The 23,804-nt window shown below is 36.0% G+C and overlaps 2 protein-coding genes across 5 annotated transcripts in view; one reads left to right on the top strand and one right to left on the bottom strand.

Moving 5' to 3' along the window:
* Nucleotides 1-1,513: 1,513 nt before the first annotated feature.
* ghsrb (growth hormone secretagogue receptor b) lies at nucleotides 1,514-10,337 on the bottom strand. Of its 3 annotated transcripts, XR_001609396.1 has the most exons (3): nucleotides 10,316-10,337; nucleotides 7,748-7,757; nucleotides 2,526-2,593 (listed from the first exon to the last, which is right to left on the bottom strand). XR_001609396.1 is itself a non-coding variant. In XM_016274345.1 (2 exons), exons 1-2 carry the CDS (start codon nucleotides 4,425-4,427, stop codon nucleotides 2,286-2,288), a joined length of 1,101 nt encoding a protein of 366 aa, XP_016129831.1. In that variant the 3' UTR covers nucleotides 1,514-2,285. The 3 variants fall into 3 exon arrangements, 1 of the variants encoding a protein (XP_016129831.1); XM_016274345.1 differs by lacking the exons at nucleotides 7,748-7,757; nucleotides 10,316-10,337 and adding an exon at nucleotides 3,635-4,427 and having other exon boundaries at nucleotides 1,514-2,593; XR_001609397.1 differs by lacking the exons at nucleotides 7,748-7,757; nucleotides 10,316-10,337 and adding an exon at nucleotides 6,831-6,939 and having other exon boundaries at nucleotides 2,539-2,593.
* A 383-nt stretch (nucleotides 10,338-10,720) lies between these two features.
* Nucleotides 10,721-23,804, top strand: part of pld1b (phospholipase D1b) — a 34,287-nt gene continuing 21,203 nt past the window's right edge. The window contains exons 1-2 of one of the 2 annotated variants that reach the window (XM_016274263.1): nucleotides 10,721-10,817; nucleotides 23,061-23,237. In XM_016274263.1, coding sequence (XP_016129749.1) covers nucleotides 23,093-23,237 — 145 coding nt within the window. In that variant the 5' untranslated portion in view covers nucleotides 10,721-10,817; nucleotides 23,061-23,092. Of the gene's footprint in view, nucleotides 10,818-16,848; nucleotides 16,968-23,060; nucleotides 23,238-23,804 lie in introns of those variants that run through there. The other variant, XM_016274264.1, reaches the window with a different exon arrangement.

Raw genomic sequence — 23,804 nt, 5'->3', positions numbered from 1 at the left:
AGTTAGTGAGCATTCAAGATATAACAGTTTTGTTAGATTTATTTATGCTATATTCTTGTACTTTATAATGCAAATCACAGTGCAATCTACATTTATTTATTACAAGAATCAGAACTGTCATATTCAATGTTTTCTTCATGTAGCATGTCTTTTTATAAGGGGGTTATGACAAATCTTTATTATTTTTTCCAAATATAGAACAGCATTTTAACATCATTAACCTGTCTTATTTCAGACATAATTGTATTTTTTATATTGTTTTTAATTGCTTTTTTATTTTAATTGATTTTTTAAAATGGCTTTAGTTCAGAAAATGTTGAAACCTGATCAATTTTGTGATTTCCCACCTGCACAAACAGCAAGTTTAAGTTTTTTATTTGGATATTTAAAAAAAAAAATTTTTTTTTCTTTCTACGTAGTTTAATCATCCACTCTTCATGTAGTAGACTATATATGTATTGCTGAAGTTTTTAGACAAACATTCCATTGTTTTCTGATTAAAAGAAGTTGAAATGACTTGACACTAGAAAACTTGAAGTGGAAACACTTGAAGAACACTTTTTAAGAACTCCAGACCCAGAATCTTTTTAAGTGGAAAACAGAAATACTTTTTTGTTTGTTTTGAATTTTTTTAGTTGCATTTAGCTGGATATCAGGTAATACGTGGCCTAGACATAGATTTCCATGCTTGCATATCATTTCATGAAAATGATTCCATATTACCAACATTCCATTGTTTTCTGATTAAAAGAAGTTGAAATGACTTGACACTAGAAAACTTGAAGTGGAAACACTTGAAGAACACTTTTTAAGAACTCCAGACCCAGAATCTTTTTAAGTGGAAAACAGAAATACTTTTTTGTTTGTTTTGAATTTTTTAGTTGCATTTAGCTGGATATCAGGTAATACGTGGCCTAGACATAGATTTCCATGCTTGCATATCATTTCATGAAAATGATTCCATATTACCATTTTTTTTTTAAACGTAACTGTCACATTTATTGATGTAAATTATAATCATAGACATTATATTTAAAAAACTACCATATCAATTTAAATGTATAGATATTGAAAATACTACCCTTTGTATTTAAGATGATTATGTATCTGTAGTATATATGTAATATATTTATACACAATAAATTTTTTAAAATTTCTGAAACAAGGTTTGCATTTCATTTACATAAATTCCTGTTCTAAGAAGTATATTATGTGATTGTCCTTTTTGTAAAAGTTTCTCTACATTTAAAAAAAAAAAAAAAATTTCAGAAACAAATACAAGGCAAGTTGTATAGTCAATAACACAAAAACATTTTAATTTTAAAGTCAAGTAGTAATACTGCATGACATCAAAAACTTTATATATATACACATACATATATATTACACAATAACACATTCAAGAAAATGTATCACAGTGTGCGTTAAAGGCAAATGGACACAATATATCAAATATATTTCATAAATATTAAATCATGTCTTCACTCAAATACACTCAGTGTTTTACAAGCATCTCAAGAAGTAGTTTTACATTTTAATTAGACTGGCAACAAGCAACACAGGCTGAACTCAAACACAAAGCTTACACAAAACTACTGTGGCAGCAGTGTTCACAAACCTGCAATAAGTGCACTTTTCATGGCTGCTACACATTTATGTAACATAATCTGATAACTCAAGCTTGGTGAGAGCTTTTTATGGCATGGGATTTTATCATTCAGCACCATTGTATCTCTCCCATATAGGGTACAATGTTAGAGTGCTTACATCTACAGTGCTCTGTCATCCAGTACTTCACACAGTTTAAGGCATTTTTGGGTTAGTGTGCATATGTACAGTTTGCATGAATACCAGGGTAAAGGGAATCATTACACTGCTGGTGTCTGCTGCTGATGGCAATACCTGTGCATAAACATTTTCATAAAATACAATAATATTTGTTGTATGCACTAGGTATGTTTTGCCTAAAATGAAACCATCAAAAAAAAATATTTTTTATTATTATTTAATACCAAAAAGTTTGAATGCCTATTTTAATACCAAAAAGTCTGCATTAGATTACTATAGGCCTATAATTTAATAATGTAATTTTCAGGGCTCAGCAGATTGATAAAGTTATTTTACTGCTATATACACAGGCTAAACTGAAAATATGCAATGGCCTTTATGATATGTTTGAAATTAAATATGATGAGGTTAATGTTGACTGTCCTTTTCATTGTCGTGAAGATTTTTTTTTTAGTCTGTTAAAAAGTGCACATTTCTTAATCGAGGCGTTTCCTCCGTCACGTGCTCCAGCTGTATTCGTTCCACACCGAAAAACTCTCAGCGTTCACGAAGCTCTGCAGCGATCGTCCAGGAGCACGCCTCACTCCGAACAGTTTGCACGCCGCGCTCCTGTACTTCTTTGACATGAGGTTGTAGAGGATGGGGTTGATCGCGGCGCTGAGGTAAAACAGCACGAATGAGACCAGGTTGCAGTATTCGCTGATTTGGGAGATGAGAGGAGAATTGGCCTCGGATGACTTGGAGAAGAGATAACGACCGACGTGGAACGGCAGCCAGCAGAGAACAAACGCTAGAACCACCACAGCTGATGAAGAGAGAGAAAGAGAGTTCATTTCTGTAATGTTTTAAAAAGGATTAAAAGTTTGTGTTATATAATTTAGAAGTACATTTAACACGACATTCTTGCAAAAAGTGCGTTTAGAAAAATAAATGGTAACTTGGTAACAATTATTTCGAGTCGGACATTATGACAATGAAGTGAATCAGAATCAGTAACCGGATGTGACTGAAGGGTTTCTGATTCACTAACGTTAACTACAACCGACTCCTCAGATTCAATCGTTCGGGAATTACAGTACACTTGTCGCTGTATGGTTTTGATTCACTCAGAAGAACCGCCTGAGACTGACTCGTTCGGGAAACTGGAAATTGGTCACTAAATAAAAAGGTAGAACATTCGTTCTGGAATGATGCTACTCACTGTATGTGTTCTTTCAAATAATTCGATTCTATTTATTTATTTATTTATTTATTAAATGGAACTTTATAAATGGAAGCAGGCTAGATGTTGCGGTTCTTGATTCCCACAGCCTGGTTAATAGTCCATAAAGTTAGGCTATTATGTCGAATATCCAAAAAGCATTATTTATGCATAGTATAATGTATTAATATACCATCAAAATAATGATGAAGACAGATAGTCCCTGCTATTTCTGACCGGATGATCCGAGTTCCTTAGCAACTGTAAACAGCCAACGGCTAATTGAACGAAATGTTCGTTTTGATTAGTGTCCATAATAAATATACATTTTAATGTAGGCTAAAAATTGTAATGAAAATTTCTAACAATAATTTATTATTATTATTATTATTATATATAAACTCACTTTATTTTGCACATGGAATTTAATTAGCAGGCGTGTCCTGTTAAATGTATATAAATGTTCATTGAATAATTAAATTATATTTTACTAATTAAATTATTCAATAACAGGCTATACAAATGTTTATTAAACAATTGTACGATTTTTCCGTACAGGCTACCCGCTGTAAAGTTAATCTATTAAAGGATTCTGAAATATACAAATATTATTTGTCAGACTTTTCAGGGCATCGTTGAGCTCACCCAGCATTTTGACCGTTTGTTTATTGTTCTTTTCCCGACTAGAAATGGGTCCGACAGGATTCTCCTTTCTTCTCCACAGTCTTCTGCCTATGAGGCTGTATAACACTGTGAGACAGAGGACCGGGAGGAAGAAGAACACGCTGGAGACCCACACCATCATAGTGAGCAGTCCGGAGCGGATGGCATATTCGGTCGCTTTACACTCATTGGTCTCCCAGGGGTTGGTGCCGTTCTCGTGCTCGACCCCAACCAGAATGAATATGGGTCCGGCGCTGCACAGAGCCACAGTCCAGAGGAGGAAAATCACCCCTTTCACCCGACCCCGCGTGACGATGACTTTTGCCCTGAAGGGAAAACAGATGGCGAAGTATCTCTCCACGCTGAGCGCGGTGATGTTGAGGATGGTGGAGTACGTGCAGCTTTCGCTCACGAACTGAAAGAGTTTGCACAGCTCGTCGCCAAAGTTCCACGGTCGGTACCGCCAGACCCGGTACAGGTCGAGGGGCATGCAGAGGAAAATCAGCAGGTCTGAGAGTGCCATGCTGCAGAGGTAAAGGTTGGTGGTGGTTCGCATGTCTTTGTATTTGGTGACCACCAGGATGGTCAACAGGTTCCCAGCAGTTCCGACGAGGAACAGGAAAGAGCACGTCACTGTGATGCCAGTCAGGATAGGGACTGGGAAGAGATGGACGGGGTACTCAAAGTCCTCAGCAGTTGCATTACTATCCATAGTGTCCTCAGCGCATAAAGTGATGCTGAACGGGCAGCTGGACACGTTTGTCCAATTAGTCATGGTGATGAGATTTTAGAGGGTTTGCGTGGACTGAATGGCACCTCGGGATTTCCAGCCAGCTGTTGTTTCCATGCACATTTTACAGGTGTTCAATGCACAGTATGAGAAATGCACGCGAGTAACCCGTCAATGATGCGCCCAGAGTTGCGCGCAGGGGGTACACGATCTACTCCACGCATGCGCACTGGATGCCCGGACTAATTGTAGTATGCGGATTTGTTTAAAAGGTTTCTTTATTTGCGATGCGCTTGTGTGCTTGCAACTTTTCTCAGCGTTTAGAGCATTTATAACAAATAAGAGACAAATAACGCTCTTAGAGTGACTGAAAATTGATTTATAAGGTGAAGGGCATTTTTGTTCGTTTTATGCCACCTGGCGGTGTGACCACACCATCTTGTAGAAAAGAAAATGGAACTGAAATAATACATTCTCGTGCTTCGCTTGAATAAATAGAGCTGCTGCTGTCCAGGGTGCTGAAAGCTGTTTGACGGCTGCGGTTTGTTTGGCCATATTTTGCTGGATTTTAAACTTTTATCTGTTTTATCACTCTAAAAATATGGTTCTTTAAAAGTTCTTTACACGTGGTAACAGTTTTATTTAGAACCATATCAGCCTTGTGTTCTTGTTAATGTAACAGAACATGCAAGTGTGACCTGCTCTGTTCTAGGATACTTCTGTCCTCCTCTCCACTAAGTAACAGAGATATTAATTGTTTTGAAACTGTTACTTGGGTTTATTCGTAAACATGTTCAATCACCAAAAAAAACATTAAAGCTATCCCCTGACTTTATATTACATTTACCATTTTAGTACTTTTGGCCTTCATACCTGTTTTTACATAAACAAATAGAAGAGGCACACTGTAACTCTAAACTCATTTGTGTATTTTAGATGCTTTCATACCCAACATCCATCATGTTCAAAGTGAATTGTCATTTATGATGTATTCAGATAATAACTGTTGTTAGAGCATTGTCATTTTTCACATGTCAACAAAAAAAGTACCTAAATGACACTTTTTATGTAAAACCTAGTGACATACATGTAAGACCTAGCAGATATAGTGGTAAAATATTAAATAATATATAACAATAATATTAATAATAGTACTATAAATATTAATAAATACAATTAATAATAAATATACTAATATTAATGACAATAAACTATTATTTAAAAAGGTCATTTATAACAGCATAAGGTCCTATATAGCACTTTCAAAGAATGTTTTTTAAAGGAATCTTTTAAAAAAAAAAAAATCTATTTAGCACCAAAAAAAGCTTTTCTTTCAAGCCAAAGAACTCTAATTTGGCACTGTTTAGAACCATTCTTCTTAAGAGTGTAAGCCAGATTTTACAAAGGCTTTATTTTACTATTTTTTTAAGAAGTCTGCTTTTCAAAAGTGTCTGTTTTAAATATAGGCATTTTTGACAAATAAATTTGAAACCATGTTTTTTTTTTAAATCAAATATATTAGGGTAAATGTATTACATACATGTCTTCTATAATTGTTTAAGTGTATGAGGATTTTGGCCATACGATGGCAGCATTGCCACTTAGAAGACATCCGTTTTGGCGTCTGCATCTATCACAAATTGCTAGCACAAAATATGGAAAAAAAATTCCATAAATTTTTTTTTTAGAACCTTCAGATTTAATAAAGTAATGAATTATTTCTACCAATTTAGAGAACAATGTGTTTGAATAACGTAAAAACGTTGAATAAATATTCAATTTTAAAGCCCCTTTCCTGCTTTTCCAGGGTTTCAGTGTGAGGATTGTAAGAACAGCCCTGACAAACAGAAAGTTGCATCCGGTTTGGTGTATAGATCATCTTTACGCTTCATTTACACACACACACACACACTTTTGAAATACTTGAAACATGATTTAACCATTATCATCCTTGAAGCCAGACATTTAGGCTACTAAAAAAAGAAAGAAAAAAGACCTCTAAAGAATGACCATACTCAAAATAAATACAGAATTGTTTTAAAATTCAAATTTTGTTGTAGTAAAATATAACACATTGAGTAAAATGGGATGATTTGAAGCCTGTTTTTATTTAGATTCTTTTTTTTATTTTTACTCCGCTTTTAATTGTTACTATAGATAGTCTTTCTCATTTAGATCTGTCCATAGTCTGTAATGCATATTAGTACCTTAAAGGTAGGCCTACACTTTAGTACATAAAGTGTACCATTGTACTAGTAGGCCTACCTTCATATCGTCCCAGTGGTAGCTTTCTCTCACTCTCTCTTTTTCTCTGATAGTGTGTGGCAAGATAGGTTTAAAATATCCCTGCTATGTAGCCTATAAGAGGTCTCTTCTGTCCATTAGATGTCTCGGAAACCTTGAAGTTATGCTAAAGCACAAAAGATGAGAAAAGTTAAAATACTTCACGTGTGATTAAAAGAAGTGATGTACTGTCATTGAAAGAATGTTTGGCTTTTCATGCATGAAGAGGTGACCAGTGACTATCATGCCTGGATAAGAAGCCTGTGATGCTGATGCAAGCTGTGCTTTAAAAAGAAAAAAAAAACTAGATTAGTTGAGATAAAGAGATAACGTCGAAACCGGGTGAACTGATACCCATAATGTAAAAAAGCATTATCAGACAATCCTAAAAGGAGTGCAGAGGTGAACCTCTAATTTCTGTGAAGTAAATTAACTGATTTGTTTATTGACGGTAACACAAATATTTGGATTAAAAGTTTAAAACCTAATTATCTATGGAGCAATTCTTATTTGTTATCAGGGCGTGTATGTGTGAAGGCAGGGTGGGCAGGCAGCTCACAGGGCTTTGCGACAGCCGGAGGTTTCCGCTGCTTCTGCACTCGGTCTGGAGATTATAGCGCTTACAGGGTCTGTCGCAGGCTGATTCTGTAGTCTTAAAAGCATTGATTTCACGTTGTGTTCGGTATTTGGACTGACAAATGTAATTGAGGAATAGTTTGATGATAAGCTAATAGGGAATGATTCAGATGCGGCATACGCTACACAAGCGCGCGCATTACTTCGCTCGAGGATGTTTTTAGGCCCATATCAACATAATTAGTCTACCGAATTAACCCTAATCTATGCCTAAAATGGAAAACATTTATGGAGTGTTCAGCTGTGGTGATTCTTTTAAGTTGTAACATTTATTATGTATGATTGAACGTATTTTTCAGACAAAAATTTACTAGTTTGTTTGGTTCTTCAGAAAGTTGCATCCGGTTTGGTGTATAGATCATCTTTACGCTTCATTTACACACACACACACACACTTTTGAAATACTTGAAACATGATTTAACCATTATCATCCTTGAAGCCAGACATTTAGGCTACTAAAAAAAGAAAGAAAAAAGACCTCTAAAGAATGACCATACTCAAAATAAATACAGAATTGTTTTAAAATTCAAATTTTGTTGTAGTAAAATATAACACATTGAGTAAAATGGGATGATTTGAAGCCTGTTTTTATTTAGATTCTTTTTTTTATTTTTACTCCGCTTTTAATTGTTACTATAGATAGTCTTTCTCATTTAGATCTGTCCATAGTCTGTAATGCATATTAGTACCTTAAAGGTAGGCCTACACTTTAGTACATAAAGTGTACCATTGTACTAGTAGGCCTACCTTCATATCGTCCCAGTGGTAGCTTTCTCTCACTCTCTCTTTTTCTCTGATAGTGTGTGGCAAGATAGGTTTAAAATATCCCTGCTATGTAGCCTATAAGAGGTCTCTTCTGTCCATTAGATGTCTCGGAAACCTTGAAGTTATGCTAAAGCACAAAAGATGAGAAAAGTTAAAATACTTCACGTGTGATTAAAAGAAGTGATGTACTGTCATTGAAAGAATGTTTGGCTTTTCATGCATGAAGAGGTGACCAGTGACTATCATGCCTGGATAAGAAGCCTGTGATGCTGATGCAAGCTGTGCTTTAAAAAGAAAAAAAAAACTAGATTAGTTGAGATAAAGAGATAACGTCGAAACCGGGTGAACTGATACCCATAATGTAAAAAAGCATTATCAGACAATCCTAAAAGGAGTGCAGAGGTGAACCTCTAATTTCTGTGAAGTAAATTAACTGATTTGTTTATTGACGGTAACACAAATATTTGGATTAAAAGTTTAAAACCTAATTATCTATGGAGCAATTCTTATTTGTTATCAGGGCGTGTATGTGTGAAGGCAGGGTGGGCAGGCAGCTCACAGGGCTTTGCGACAGCCGGAGGTTTCCGCTGCTTCTGCACTCGGTCTGGAGATTATAGCGCTTACAGGGTCTGTCGCAGGCTGATTCTGTAGTCTTAAAAGCATTGATTTCACGTTGTGTTCGGTATTTGGACTGACAAATGTAATTGAGGAATAGTTTGATGATAAGCTAATAGGGAATGATTCAGATGCGGCATACGCTACACAAGCGCGCGCATTACTTCGCTCGAGGATGTTTTTAGGCCCATATCAAGATAATTAGTCTACCGAATTAACCCTAATCTATGCCTAAAATGGAAAACATTTATGGAGTGTTCAGCTGTGGTGATTCTTTTAAGTTGTAACATTTATTATGTATGATTGAACGTATTTTTCAGACAAAAATTTACTAGTTTGTTTGGTTCTTCTTAAAGGGTTGTGGCTAGAAGGGATACAGCTAAAACCGGAAGCTAGCAATAAATTCAATTTTCTACCTATTAGTTTGTGTTTTATTAACGTCTACATCTACCCCAATCCTAAACCTTCCTCTTGCAATAATGCAAAAACAGTAATTATCGTTGTACAGCGTGACAAAAAAAAACGCTATATTGATGTGCGCATGCCCAGTAGTTTTAGTTGTATCCTCGCCTTAAACCTTTTAAAAGCCGTTCTGTAGCGTCATACACCTAAAACCGGAAGCTAGCAATAAATTCAATTTTCTACCTATTAGTTTGTGTTTTATTAACGTCTACACCTACCCCAATCCTAAACCTTCCTCTTGCAATAATGCAAAAACAGTAATTATCGTTGTACAGCGTGACAAAAAAAAAACGCTATATTGATGTGCGCATGCCCAGTAGTTTTAGTTGTATCCTCGCCTTAAACCTTTTAAAAGCCGTTCTGTAGCGTCATACAGGTATGGAGCAGATTGACAGAATTCCAGCTCAACTCGTTTCGCCATCACTCGACTCCAGAGCCATTACGGGTTTTCCATTGACAAGTACAGAGAGCAGTGTTGCCAAGTCCGCGGTTTTCCCGCGGAATCGGGCTACTTTAACACTTTTGCCGAGGGTTGTTTTTCATGTCAGAGGGTTGAAGCGACCCCAATAAAGTGATATTTAGCCCCTATAATGCGAATTTGAACAGGGGAACCCCACCAAAAAACACAATTTTACCGGGATAGTTTTGAGTAGCAATTGGGCAGGTTTTGATGTGAAAACCTGGCAACCCTGACAGAGAGAAACCCACTTGGAGCGACCGAGAGAACGCCACGCAAAGACGGTTAAAATCCCACAAACCCCCAAAAATGTAAAGTCCTCCCAGAACACTTCTGGTCACATAAATCGCCACGAACAAAAACAATCCGAGTGATATAAACATTTATCAACAAAGTGATATTTAGCCCCTATAATGCGAATTTGAACAGGGGAACCCCACCAAAAAACACAATTTTACCGAGTAGCAATTGGGCAGGTTTTGATGTGAAAACCTGGCAACCCTGACAGAGAGAAACCCACTTGGAGCGACGCTAACGAGCGAGCGAGAGAACGCCACGCAAAGACGGTTAAAATCCCACAAACCCCCAAAAATGTAAAGTCCTCCCAGAACACTTCTGGTCACATAAATCGCCACGAACAAAAACAATCCGAGTGATATAAACATTTATCAACTTTTGGAAGGCTTCTCGGCTAATCAAATTTGGGTAGCCTACCAGCAGGGGTGCCCAAACTCAGTCCTGGAGGGCCGGTGTCCTGCAGAGTTTAGCTCCAACTTGCCTCAACACACCTGCCGGGAAGTTTCTAGTATGCCTAGTAAGACCTTGATTAGCTTCAGGTGTGTTTAATTAGGGTTGGAGCTAAACTCTGCAGGACACAGGCCCTCCAGGACCGAGTTTGGGCATCCCTGCTCTAGAGTCTAAACCCATAAACTATTGAATAAACATATGGTGTACTTTTTTATTTCCTTAATATATTTCAAAACCAGATTAAAAACAAATATAAGGGTGTGAACATTCTAGTGGTTATTTTTAATACTATTAATAACATCTCTGCGGGTGTGGACGTCCATGCATCATTTAAATGGGCGGGTCCAACAGTGCAGAAGAGGAAGCGCGAGCCAGATGATCCGCGTTCGCCTCCTCTAGCGCTTACTTTGTACTTGAGTAACGTTAGCAGATTCACAACAGCGCGGACGTGCCTTCAGTTCTTTAGCAGGTATGTTAATGTTACTTTATATGACTAAATAAGACTGTTCTGAGGGTAGAAATGATCTGAGAAGGTTTAAACACGCGAAAAAGTAATGACATCTTGGCTGAGTACAAGGCTAGAGCTCTATGCAGTGTACTGTAGAGTGACAGGTTTGAAACGCATTGCTACAGAAGGTGGCAGCCAAATATTGCTTCTGGACTGCATCGCATCAGATGAATGTACGAAAGAATCACATTGGGATTTAATGTGTGTATATTAGCTACAGTAAGAACTTGAGTGTGACACCTTTCAAATAATGCAGTTATGTTTCGATTGCCCACACCCACTGATTTTGCAAGGCAAACAACCTGCTGTACCTGCAGGGCAACTTCAGAGACTAGAACTGATCCTTAGTTACAATAGCTGCTACAACTGACTGACGGGTTTAAGATAAATGCTAACAAACAGAAGAGAAAGCTGTGTGTGCTTCATTGTATGTTAATATTTTCTTGGAACCTCATTTCTAGGACCTGCATCCTTTTGGACCTTTTCTCATAAAGGACAATTGAACAATTTGTACAATTGAAAGGTTCCATGGATGTTAAAAGTTCTTATATATATATATATATCTCACACACACATACATACATATACGCGTACATATAGATAGATAATATTCATATATCATGATAGCATTTGTTGTACTGCCTTAAATACAAATTTATTTATTTCATTGCATATGTTACTTTTTTTTATGATTTATTTTATGATTTATTTATTTTTCCCATTTGATTTGGCTGTGGATTGTGGTCTGGACAATTCCTGGCTGATTTTGTGAGATTTATCCCAAAAATATGTGATGAGTGCTTCATTTCCTAGATTAATATCTGCTACAAAATCTAGTTTAGGATCGGCAAATTAACCTTTATATAGACATGGATTTTATTATAATAATTTTGTATTGCATAGTCCTGTAAAGTGTGTCTGTGTGTGGTCCATTTTGTTTCTTGTCATATCAGTAGGATCCCCTCAAGGATCTCGGGACAGAATGGGAGTGTCTGGTTGACTTAGTGGGAAGGTGTTTGACGTGTGTTTCACATTGTATTTTACCCTTTGTACCCTAATGAGGCTAACTTCCACTTCTGAGAAGAACACACATATACATTAGATAGTGTGTATGTACTGGGTAGAGCATAATTGTGTACTACTGCACATTCCTTGACCCGCGGTGTGGTTTCTGAGTACTACAGCCGGGGATCATGAGATATGACAGGTCCATTGATTACAGCAGAGCTGTCAGATGATAATGCTGCTGTTATACAGGAGGTGACGCCTAATCTACATGTCATATCTGCTGTACGTTACATCGATAAAAGTGTTGCCAAGCTACAAGAGTTGCTAAACTGCCTTTTCCCCTATAGCGACATCACCCTTTCTCCTCGTTTTTTAAACACGGGGTTGTACAAGATGAGTAAGCACTTTTGCATGTTGGCCACATGAGCAAGTTCAGAGAAAACTGTCTTTGGGTGGCACTGGTGGTGTCGTGTGCTCTCATTGTGGTTCATGTGCATGATGATGCTTTGGATCCTCTTTGCAGTGCACATGAAACCCTTAGGCCCGTAGCTGTATTTCTGAGAACCTTTTTTCTGGTCAATCCTTAGAGAGGTGGTTCTGTTTTTACTATTTTTTTAAAAATAGTGATATGACCAAGCATGTGCGTTGGGCTTGAGGAAAGAGGAAATTAAGCTTGTGGTCTATGTGTAATTATCTTTTTTTTTCTCGAGGGACAGGAAGTTGAGTTCAAGTGAGGATGAGCAGTAGATCCTAAGATACACTGTTTATGTTTCATTTAGAATCGTTTATTACGAAAGAATGTACAAAATATGGATGGGGATGTAGTGATTCAGTGCACTGACTGTACAGAGTTGAAGAGCTCGTGTGATTTTGTAGATGTACCCAAGTGTTTGTTGATATGCATTTGTGAGCCACTTTCAATAAGACAGGAATGACTGCCAGTTTAATGAAAGTCCTGTGACCAGACACACACTCAGTCTCTCTGTCTTCAGTTTAGCTTAATAAACCGATGCTGTCGTGCATTACGAGTAAACCAGGATAGTTGTTTAAAGGAATAGTTCACCCAAAAATGAAAATTTAGCTGAATATTTACTCACCCTCAGGCCATCCAGTCAAGATGTTGATCGGAACAGATTTTGGAGAAATTTAGCATTACATCACTTGCTTACCAAAGGATCCTCTGAATGGGTGCCGTCAGAATGAGAGTCCAAACAGCTGATTAAAAACAACAACACAAGTAATCCGCATGACTATAATCCATCCAAACTGTGTGTGTTTTTTTTTTAAATAAACGATACATTAATTGATGGACTGGAGTTGTGTGGATTACTTGTGGGTTATTGTTATGTTTTTATCAGCTGTTTGGACTCTCATTCTGACATTCACTGCAGAGATTCCATTGGTGAGCAAGTGATGTAACGATACATTAAAAGGAGAAGTTTAGTTTGATACAACAGCAACAGCCGACAGATACTGAGCAGCATAAACTAATGTTTATTAGGGCTGACAGAATTGCAATTAGCAGAACTGGTGTTAAATTAAATCACAAGCAGTGTTTAATCAAATCACAGTGAGTTTAACAATATTAAAGTCACTTGCTTGTAGGCTGAGGAAATAAAAAATGCAATACATGTCAGTGACAACTAGAGGGAGCTTATTCCAAAGATTTACCCATGATCATGTCTGCAGTATTTTGTATAGAATAATACATTAGGGAAATCTCGTTAGGGAACCAGTGGAATGCAATGATGATCCAAACAACATGGAGATGCTCGTTTGAATAATTTAGCTGTAGTCATAAACAGAGTAGTAATGGTTCTGTGTGGATTCAGTGCTTGTTTGCGGATGTGCTCAGCAGTGTCTTATTTATCTGCTCTCTGAGCATTAGCTGGTAGCATGCCTTCATTGTGCATTGATGTTCAATAAAAAAATAAGGAAATAAATTCTTGACAGTGGTGTGCAAAGCCCATTAGAAAATTAGTTCTATTGGACATGCGAGAACTTGCACAATTGGTGGCTGACTAAATACTTTTTTTCCCCACTGTATATCACCAGCACACAGTGCCTGGATAAAACCGATCAACACGGTCATGGCTCCGTCTAATGTTGTTTAAGGGTGGGAATGACTACAGAACAAAGCTTGTTTTAGATTCTAAATTGAAGATTAATTTCTGATCTGTGCATGATGCGTACAGTAAATGATTTTACAGCATTTGAATTGTTTTATTTTAAACATATTTTTGTCATTTAGTTTTTTTCTGAATTTTTTTTTTATAATGGAATTTATTTGCAGACCTAGGGAATTGATCAATTACACTATATTTTTTATTTTAAAGGGGTCCTATTATGCTCTTTTACAAAGTCTTGATTTTGTTTTGGGGGTGTCCTAGAACAGGCTCTCATACTAGGTTGTTTGGAAAAACACATTATTTTTCACATATTTTACATTATTACAACACCTCTCTCCCCAGTCTGGCATGAACGGCTCGAATAGTTCCTGTATCAAATGAAGGCCCGCCTTCTGAAATACGAAATGTGCTGTGATTGGTTAGCTGGGCCAGTGTGTGCTGTGATTGGCAGCACTTGGCGCCTGGTCGGGAAATGTCACGCCCCTTACCATAGCCGCCTGTAAGCTTCAGTGTAAATATTGCGTCAAAATCAAATCAATTTGAGCGCGATTTAAACCCGGAGGATTGTAACCACTCTAAGTTTGTCTGCCTTGGGAAAGCTAGCGTGTCTCCGACATAGTGATAACACTCGTTGCCTTCTCTAGTGCAGCTCAACCAGGTCTCATCCCATTCATGATATCACAAATCCCGGAAACATGCGTTGTAGTCCAAACGAGTCGTTCGTTGTAGTTTTTGAAAAGTGATTTCTGTTAAATAAAATACCTCCTTTTGAATTGGACTTTGAGCTTTGTAACTTTTCAGATCTTTTTTTATGCTCAAACAGCAACATTACAGACTAACTAAAGTTGAAAAAGTGAAAAAGCATAATAGGACTCCTTTAACAAAATGATTTTATTAAAGGAATAGTTCACCTCAAAAATGAAAATTTTGTCATCGTTTACTCGCCCTCATCTCATTCCAAACCTGTAAAACAATTCTTACTTTTGTTGAACACCGAAGATATTTTGAAGAACCAAACAGTTGTTGGTCCCCATTGACTTACATAGTAGGGAAAGAAATACTATGGAAGTCAATGTGGACCATCAACTGATTGATTACCAGCATTCTTCAAAATATCTTCTTTTATGTTCAAAATAGAAAGAAACTTATACAGGTTTGGAATGACTAGGGGTGAGAAAGATGACAAGGTTAACTATTCCTTTAATAATTAAAAAATGATAATATTTAAATGTCATTAACTGTCAAATTAACACATTAAACTCACAGCAATGTACATTGCCATTCTTCCAAACCTGTAAAACAATTCTTACTTTTGTTGAACACCGAAGATATTTTGAAGAACCAAACAGTTGTTGGTCCCCATTGACTTACATAGTAGGGAAAGAAATACTATGGAAGTCAATGTGGACCATCAACTGATTGATTACCAGAATTCTTCAAAATATCTTCTTTTATGTTCAAAATAGAAAGAAACTTATACAGGTTTGGAATGACTAGGGGTGAGAAAGATGACAAGGTTAACTATTCCTTTAATAATTAAAAAATTATAATATTTAAATTAATGTCATTAACTGTCAAATTAACACATTAAACTCACAGCAATGTACATTGCCATTCAAACATTTGGACAGTAAGATTTTATTTGTTATTTATTTTAATTAATACATTTTTATGCATATTATATCAGAAATGCAATAAAGTGACATTCTAAAATATGTTTTACAATTTGCAATAATATGTTTTAATGGTTTAAAATGTCATTTATTCCTGTGATGGGAAGATGTATTACTGCAACAGAAAAATGTGAACAATTTCAGTATGCTGATTTCATATTCAAGTAGCATTTCTTAATGTTTTTATGAAAACTGGAATACATAAATTTTTTCAAGATTCTTTAATGAATAGAAAGTTTAAAAAAGCACATATTTGAAATAGAAATCATGTAATGCAAAAAAATCTTTTTGACCTCAAAACGTTGAATTTATTTATATTATTTAATTTTAATGCTTATTTACGTTTTTGCAATGTAGACATCACAAAAAGCATGTAAATAATACGGTTCTAGACTTATTATTATTATACTGTAGGTCAGGACCAAAACACAACAATTTTAATCATATTTATACAATATACTGTATATAACAATGTATCCCTAAAATGTGGCTTGAAAAAAAGAAGTTAAAGACACTTTATTTAGGGATTGTTGATGACTAAATATAACGTTATCATAATGTTGTGTTGTCTCATCCAATGTAATATGAGTTGTTCAACGGCTACTGGTTGTGTTTGTGTAAAGAAACATCACAGTTATATCCTTTATCACATTTAACCATCTATAGTGGCCGTTTTTGTTACTTTACAGTATCTCAGGTTTCCATCACCGCTGAAAGAGCCACAAGTGTTCCATTTCAAACACGGGCGGCACACTCTCTTTATGTGGGACTGTGCGGCGTGTATTTTTGCTTTTTGCTTTTCTGCTTTATTTTTAAAATGCTACAGGTGTGCATCCATTAGATTGATGGGTTAAAATGCGAATAAAAACAAATGAAGGCTGTGATGAATGTGAGGTTTGTGTGTAGACTCGATCCACTCAGCGATAAGAGAGGGAGATAAGTGTTATATAAGATGTTGGTGGCCCTGAATCATCTGGCAAATATTAACTTAAATGGCACTTTTGAGCATGAAATGTCAGCGATAAAAAAGCACATCCCACACAAAACATACGGCATAAGAAGCGTATTGGTGCATCTCTTGGAAGGCTACTAAGGCTCCTCCCCCTCTTGGCATGTGACTACTGTTTCAGCCCCCATTATTCTTGAACATATACTCTGACACACACTGCTGTTTGCCTGTGAGCGCCATATCAGTGTGTTTGACTGTATTACACGCTTCTGCTTAGTTTGACTTTTCTGGAGAGAAGAAGAAGCTGAGGATAACAGAAATGATAGGGGCATCTCTGCCTGTGTGCGGGCAGGTTAGTGAACATTCTTTAACATCAATCAAATTTACTGACATACTCTTCATTCATAAACCTCTTTATGAATGGTTGAAATGATATTTTCTGATCTCTCTGCTGTCTTTTAAAAGAGAAAAGAGAGATGCATTTCATGCAGGCAGAAATGAGGAAGGAACTCTTCTGCTCGGGGTCACTTGTGATTTTTACAACATGTGTGACTGCTAGTCTAAAAATGCCTGTTATGTATGCACACTGAGCCATCAGAAGGATCTGCGTTTGCACAGAGGGTGTGATCTTCAAGATGTTTGCGCACGTGTATGTGAGAGAGCGTGAATCACTCGGAAAGTCACGTGTAATATAGGCAGACTTTATATTTATTAAAAAATATTTTTAATTTAATATAAATTTAAAGTGGCTTTCTTCATAGAGAGCAGCGTATTCCTCCTACAGTGCATACTGTCCACCTATCTGGTGGCTTATGCGTCACACCAATGGCTTATGCAATATAGCTACATGGTAAATATTGGCTTATATTTGCATTTGGTTCGAATGTGGCTTGCTGGAGTATTTTTTTTTCTGTGCAGAGCACGGCTGGTATTTTACCAATTATCAAATTAATGATCCACGCACTACTAGCAATGTTTGGCTTTATGTAAGACACAATGTCAGCGAAAAGTTTGGACACACTCTATTTGTGTTTCATGATCATATAAGAACATTTAACCTAAAGTCTGAAATACCCGAATTTTGATTGTAGACAAATACAAATTGCACTATTTTATTTTATTAATTTATTTTAATTTGATTAATTGAGAAACAACCTACAAGTGGCCAATAAAGAATCAAAAATATAGATGTAAGCTTTAAGAAAATTAAATATAAGCATATGTTTTTATTTGTTTACATTTTTGTCAATATATACAGTAATTAGATTTGTGTTATTTTATAGCTTTAATGACTGTTATTCTAAAATGTGAAAAATAAAGCATGAATAGAAGTGTACAATTTTTTTTACAGTGATACAGTAAGCGTGTTATAAAGGACAAATATCAGTAAATAATAATATTGTAATATTTGATCTCGCAATGGTACACAAATATTCTCACTGCAAAATTCTATACATGTTCACCACAATTTTTCAAGTTCATATTTTTTGAGAAATCTTGGTGCTGAATGAGAGCGATTGCAATATACAAGTATCAGGTTTGGAATTACTAAATACACCAATACACCTAAAGAATCTCAATATAATCCTATCCTGACCCAAATATGAATATTGTTTTGTCAGGTCTCTCTCATTCATTCTTTCATTCTTCCTGTCTCTATTTCATGTTATTTGAACCTTTATGGAAGTGTGTTTGTATCAGGAGGGTAGGTGTTTCTGTCATAGTTTGTGTTTGAATATGTAGTCAAACCGGTATTACCACAACAACGTCATCTCTCTGCACGACGGCACTGTTCTGCATATTTACTGTTATAGAGGTACATGCTTCATCAAGTTGCTCCACACACAAGGATACAGTGGCCCCTTTTCCTGCTACTATGTTTGAAAAGACTCAGTCACTTGCCAGTTAAACAGATACCTTTCAACGAGCACTATTGGCTGTGCATTAATTACAGGGATAGTCCCATTGGAGCAAAAACAATCTAGTTTGGCAAAGCATTTTATTTTTATAAATGGTTGCAGTGCATTTCTAGGTGGTTCCTGACAAAATGTGGTAGCAGAGGTGTTCTTGATTGGGAGGTGCTTATCAAGATATTATTTGGTTGTTAAGTCTATGATATTCTGGTCCCTAAATATGTTTTGTATTAGTGTTGTTGGGCGATATGCTCCATAGTCATATCATTCTTTCGTCAGCCTGTGAGATTGCCGATACACGATATTATGATTTAATTATTTATTTAGTTTCATAGCTGGAAAGGTAACCAACTAAGGCTAAAAGCAGCCAAATGTTCGTGTAATCTATAACAACACATTATATATTTTTAGTCAAAGTAGCATAAGGATGCCATGTCATAAAATATATTAATATGACTGAATTTGTATTTCGTGGTAATAATTTCATAGAAACATTGTAAGTTACTAATTCTAGTGCTTACATTTCCTTGGTTATTCAAACAGCATCTACAGAAAACGTGCGAAGAACATTTACATTATCAAAGTACATCATTACTGACGTGTAGTGCGAGTTTATACACTTTAAAAAGCACTCCCGTTACTGTATTATGAATAAATCTCTTATACTTACATCGCACGTACATCTGTACTCGGTTGTTTATCATGAGAGAATTCGCAAGAGAGTGGAATTCAGTCAGCGAGAGCATGCACTGAACAAGAAAAAGATCTGAACGCCTTGAGTTGGCCATTGTATTCATAAACTCAACAGAATCATGTGTGATTGGTTATAACGCACAACACTGTAAAAAAAATACGATGGAACAGATGAGCCTTAGTATTAATTCGATAATAATACTAGCCTGATAATAATAATCATCGTCAGCCACAGGCGACATCTCTGACTATGGTCAATACACGATACTATCGTCTAGGGCACAACCCTATTTCGGATCCCTTATCTATTTGATTTTAGCATTCGATTTATTGTCTCACAGGTAGAAAATCATAAACCTGCTTGCTTAGAGAATGAATAGCACAGCCTTCCAAATCAAGCCACATGATTTAGTTATCAGTCATGTTTGTAGCACATGTGCATGATTTTCAACGAACTCCTGAGTACGGTGCAATAATTCGTTCCCAAGACGTTTTAAACGCCTTCGAAATGGACTCAGGCCACTGAATGTATGTGATGTACCTTCTGGATTAGATCAACTAGATAAACAGTCTTCAGTGTGCTTCATTTTGACCCTTGAAGCAGCATGAGGTTGGGCGTCAAGAGCTTGAGGGTGTTTTTATTGTAGTGGTGGGAATGTGCCTTTTGAAGCTGATCTGCGGTCGAGCGCCTTTATTTTTAAGTAGTAGTTTGAGCCGATCTATCACCGTCCGCCTTCGGTAAAAAACCACAGGATGTTTCCACACCTGTTGGAATGTGTGTTTGAGCTCCTCATCTTATCAGAACTGAACTGTTTCCACATTCTGATGGAGGTGAAACTTTCTCAGTGAAAGTGAGTGGCAGTACGAGAAGCGTGAATTAGTGTTTTGCTGACTATTGAAGCTGTCCTTTGTTCCTCAAATGTGAGAAGTGTGTATTTGTGCACTGGAACTCGAGGTTATTTGACTGTCTGATTTACATAAAACAAGGAATATTTGAATAAAGTCTTTGACCTTCACATATGACACATGACATCGTGTCTGTGGCTTTTACGAGGATTTTTAGGGAAAACTTTGTCTAATGTTTGACGTCTTACTGCTTTAGAACATTATTCATGGCGCTGATCCTATGTGATTTGTTACCGAGGCAAGCGTGCTGTTTTAACTCTTGTTACCCACAGCAACCAGCTGTTTATATAATCACTGTAATATGAGCCTACATTTACCAAATTGAGCTTTTCTTTTTGCATACCAGGATGTGAATTGGTGGACGATAGCCAATTCAGCGATAATGCTGCAAGATCTCTCAAACAGCTCAAAGCCTCCTTGAAACAAATTTAGTCCACAGATGCAGATACACTTGTGTTTTTCAGAATTTGAGATTTAGTATGCAATATCAACCAATATTACAGATCATATTTATCGACCTATACAGTGTAGGTTGATCTTTGATATTTAATCGTGCGTGCTCATTTTCCTTATTCTTACAATTAGATCATCTTTGCTGTCATCTAATGCTTAGTTTAAAAAAAAAAAGACTATTAAAAGACATTAAATAATAATTTAATGTTACATTAATAAATGTAACCTTTTAGCAAATCTCTAAATTAATATCCTTTTTATAATGTGATGCCTATTGAAGTATTTAAAAGGATTGCATTAAGTTTAGTGTTTTTATTTTTTATTTATTTAGACAAAATAGCATAGAATTTTTATATCAACCATTTATTGGCCATAGCATGAAAAGAATTATAAAAATTATTATACTTAAGTGTACTTATGCCAAAACTCGGGATTAGAAAACCATACAGACTTGAGTCTCTGCTTCATTTAAAGCACGGCAATAGCAAGTCCTATCACAAGAAGCATATGTGACCCTGGAGCACAAAACCAGTCTTAAGTCGCTGGGGTATATTTGTAGCAATAGCCAAAGAAAGCATTGTATGGGTCAAAATGATTGATTTTTCTTTTGTGCCAAAAATCATTAGGATATTAAGTAAAGATCATGTTCCATGAAGATATTTTGTAAATTTCCTACTCTAAATATATTATAACTTAATTTTTGATTAGTAATATGCAATGCTAAGAACTTCATTTGGACAACTTTAAAGGCGATTTTCTCAATATTTAGATTTTTTTTGCACACTCAGATTCCAGATTTTCAAATAGTTGTATCTCGGCCAAATATTGTCCTATCTTAACAAACCATACATCAATGGAAAGTTTATTTATTCAGCTTTCAGATGATGTATAAATATATCTCGATACCCGAGCCCAGGTTGATGTGATGCTGCAGTTTTTTGTTATTTAAAATGAGCTTCTCTTCAAGAGCCTTTGCATCAGAGAATCATCTCAGATCTATTGTAAGGGCAGATCTATTTTCATCCTGCTTTTGTGGTTACGAAAATCCACTTTTTTTTGTAATCTCACTTTAGGTCAGCTAACAGCTCATTCAGCAGAGAAGTGTCTGAACTATTCCGGAAGATGTGATGATTATAATGGGCTTTGATGGCTCCAGGTCACATCCATGGAAACAAGAGTTGCGCTTCAACAGGACTTCACTCTGAGAGTGTCTAACAAGCTTGATTCCATCATAGACAAGCGAAACACTCAGCTGGACACCACAGACCCGCACACATGACACACACACACAGCATGTCAAGTGTTAAAGGAATCATAATGTTGTTCAATATGAGGTCTAGATTAAACAATAGTCTTAAGTGATCATTGCGAATTAGTGAATGATTTTAATTCCGTGCTGACATATTCCTTCATTTTACAGAGATGTGACGTGCCATTTCCTAGTAAGACAAAAGTGGCATCTCCACCAGAGCTTCCTGATGAATTTCTTATGAATCAAACATGATATGAAAATGGAAGATGTGCATTATACATTACAATATACACTACTGTTGAAAAGTCTTTTATGCTCCTAATGGCTGCATTTATTTGATCAGAAATGCAGTAAAACTGTAATATTGTTAAATAATATTACAATTGATACATTTTTAAAATGTAATTTATTTCTGTGATGGAAAAGCTGAATTTTCAGCATCATTACTCAAGTCTTCAGTGTCAAATGGGCCTTTTGAAATCATTCTAAAATGCTGATTTGGTGCTCAAGAAACATTTCTTAGTATCAATGTCGAAAACGATTATGCTGCTTGATATTTTTGTGGACACTGTGCTACATTTTTTTTCAGGATTGTTTTGATGAATAGAAAAAAGCATTCATTATAAATAGGCCTAGATATTTCATAATATGTCCTTGCTGAATACTATGTACTATGACACCGTTATGGACAAAAATGTATTTTCAGTGATTTTTAAATAGGCAATAAGTTACCTTCAATCTAAAAAACGCTCATTTTTGTGTAAAGTAAATGTGCACAGGCCAAAGGTGAGGTTTGTTGTGACATTAATGAATGGTGTGGTTGTGGCACATGCAGCTTATCTGGACAAAAGGGGGATTTTTGGTTTTGTATGTGATGCCTTTATGCTTCTCAAACCTTTTTGTGAGCAGTTAGAAGGAAAGAGGAACAGGATGCAGACTGCTGTCTCTAATTTAGTTCTCAACTTTTTATGGTCAGCAGGGATTTGTCTCCTGTTTAGGTCTGAATGAATTGCTCTAATCCTCGTTCCACCTCCTCCAAAAACAAGTCACACCACACATGCTCACACACACGTTTGTTTGACATTCCCTATTGTGAAGGCAATATTCAAACAATCATATCTCATACCATTCCATGAATGTTTGAAAGATTTATGGCTTTTTCTCAAAAGCAAACAGTTTTAATACTTCCTCATTTCTCCTGTTAAACAAAGTTTTGTGTGTCTTAAAGGAGTGCCCTGGCCGGCAGGCCGATTGTTAGCCATGCTGCGACAGCAAGAACCCACGGTCAGCACCCTGCATCTGGTGGCCAATGATATGACGGATATCATGGAGAACTTGGACACACGAGAACTCGACATTGGCGATGGGGAAGAGGAGTTTGACGGCCAGGACCCCAACAGTGCAGGTAAAAGAAACAACAGCATGAAATCATTTCTAAAATAATCTATATAAATCATAATTGATATATGCTATATGCTACCATTTGAGTTCAGTTGGGGTTAGGGTTTTTTTTTTATTTTTTATTTTTTTAAAGAAATTAATACTTAGGGGTGCATTAAATGAATCCGATGTAACAGTGAATTTTATATAAAGCATATTTCAAATAAATGCTGTTCTTTTGAGCTTTCTATTCATTAAAAACATGGTTTTCAGAAAAATATTAAGCAGCACAACTGTTTTCAACAATTATAATAATAATAGAAATGTTTCTTGAGCAGCAGATCAGTATATTAGAATGATTTCTGAAGGGTTATGTGACACTAAAGACACCGTAATCGCTGCTGAAAATTTAGCTTTGCCATCACAGGAATACATTTAAATTTTTATATACTGTATATTCAAATAAAATAATATTTTTTTTAGTTGTAATAATATTTCACAATATTACCTTTTTCACTGTAGTTTTGATTAATAAACACAGCCCTTATGAGCATAAGAGACCGCTTTAAAAAAAAAAGAAAATCTTACCAAC

The sequence above is a fragment of the Sinocyclocheilus grahami genome, unplaced genomic scaffold, assembly GCF_001515645.1.
Source record: "Sinocyclocheilus grahami isolate Dianchi unplaced genomic scaffold, SAMN03320097.WGS_v1.1 scaffold85.1, whole genome shotgun sequence".
Taxonomy (NCBI): domain Eukaryota; kingdom Metazoa; phylum Chordata; class Actinopteri; order Cypriniformes; family Cyprinidae; genus Sinocyclocheilus; species Sinocyclocheilus grahami.
This window is presented reverse-complemented; position numbering and strand designations above follow the sequence as displayed.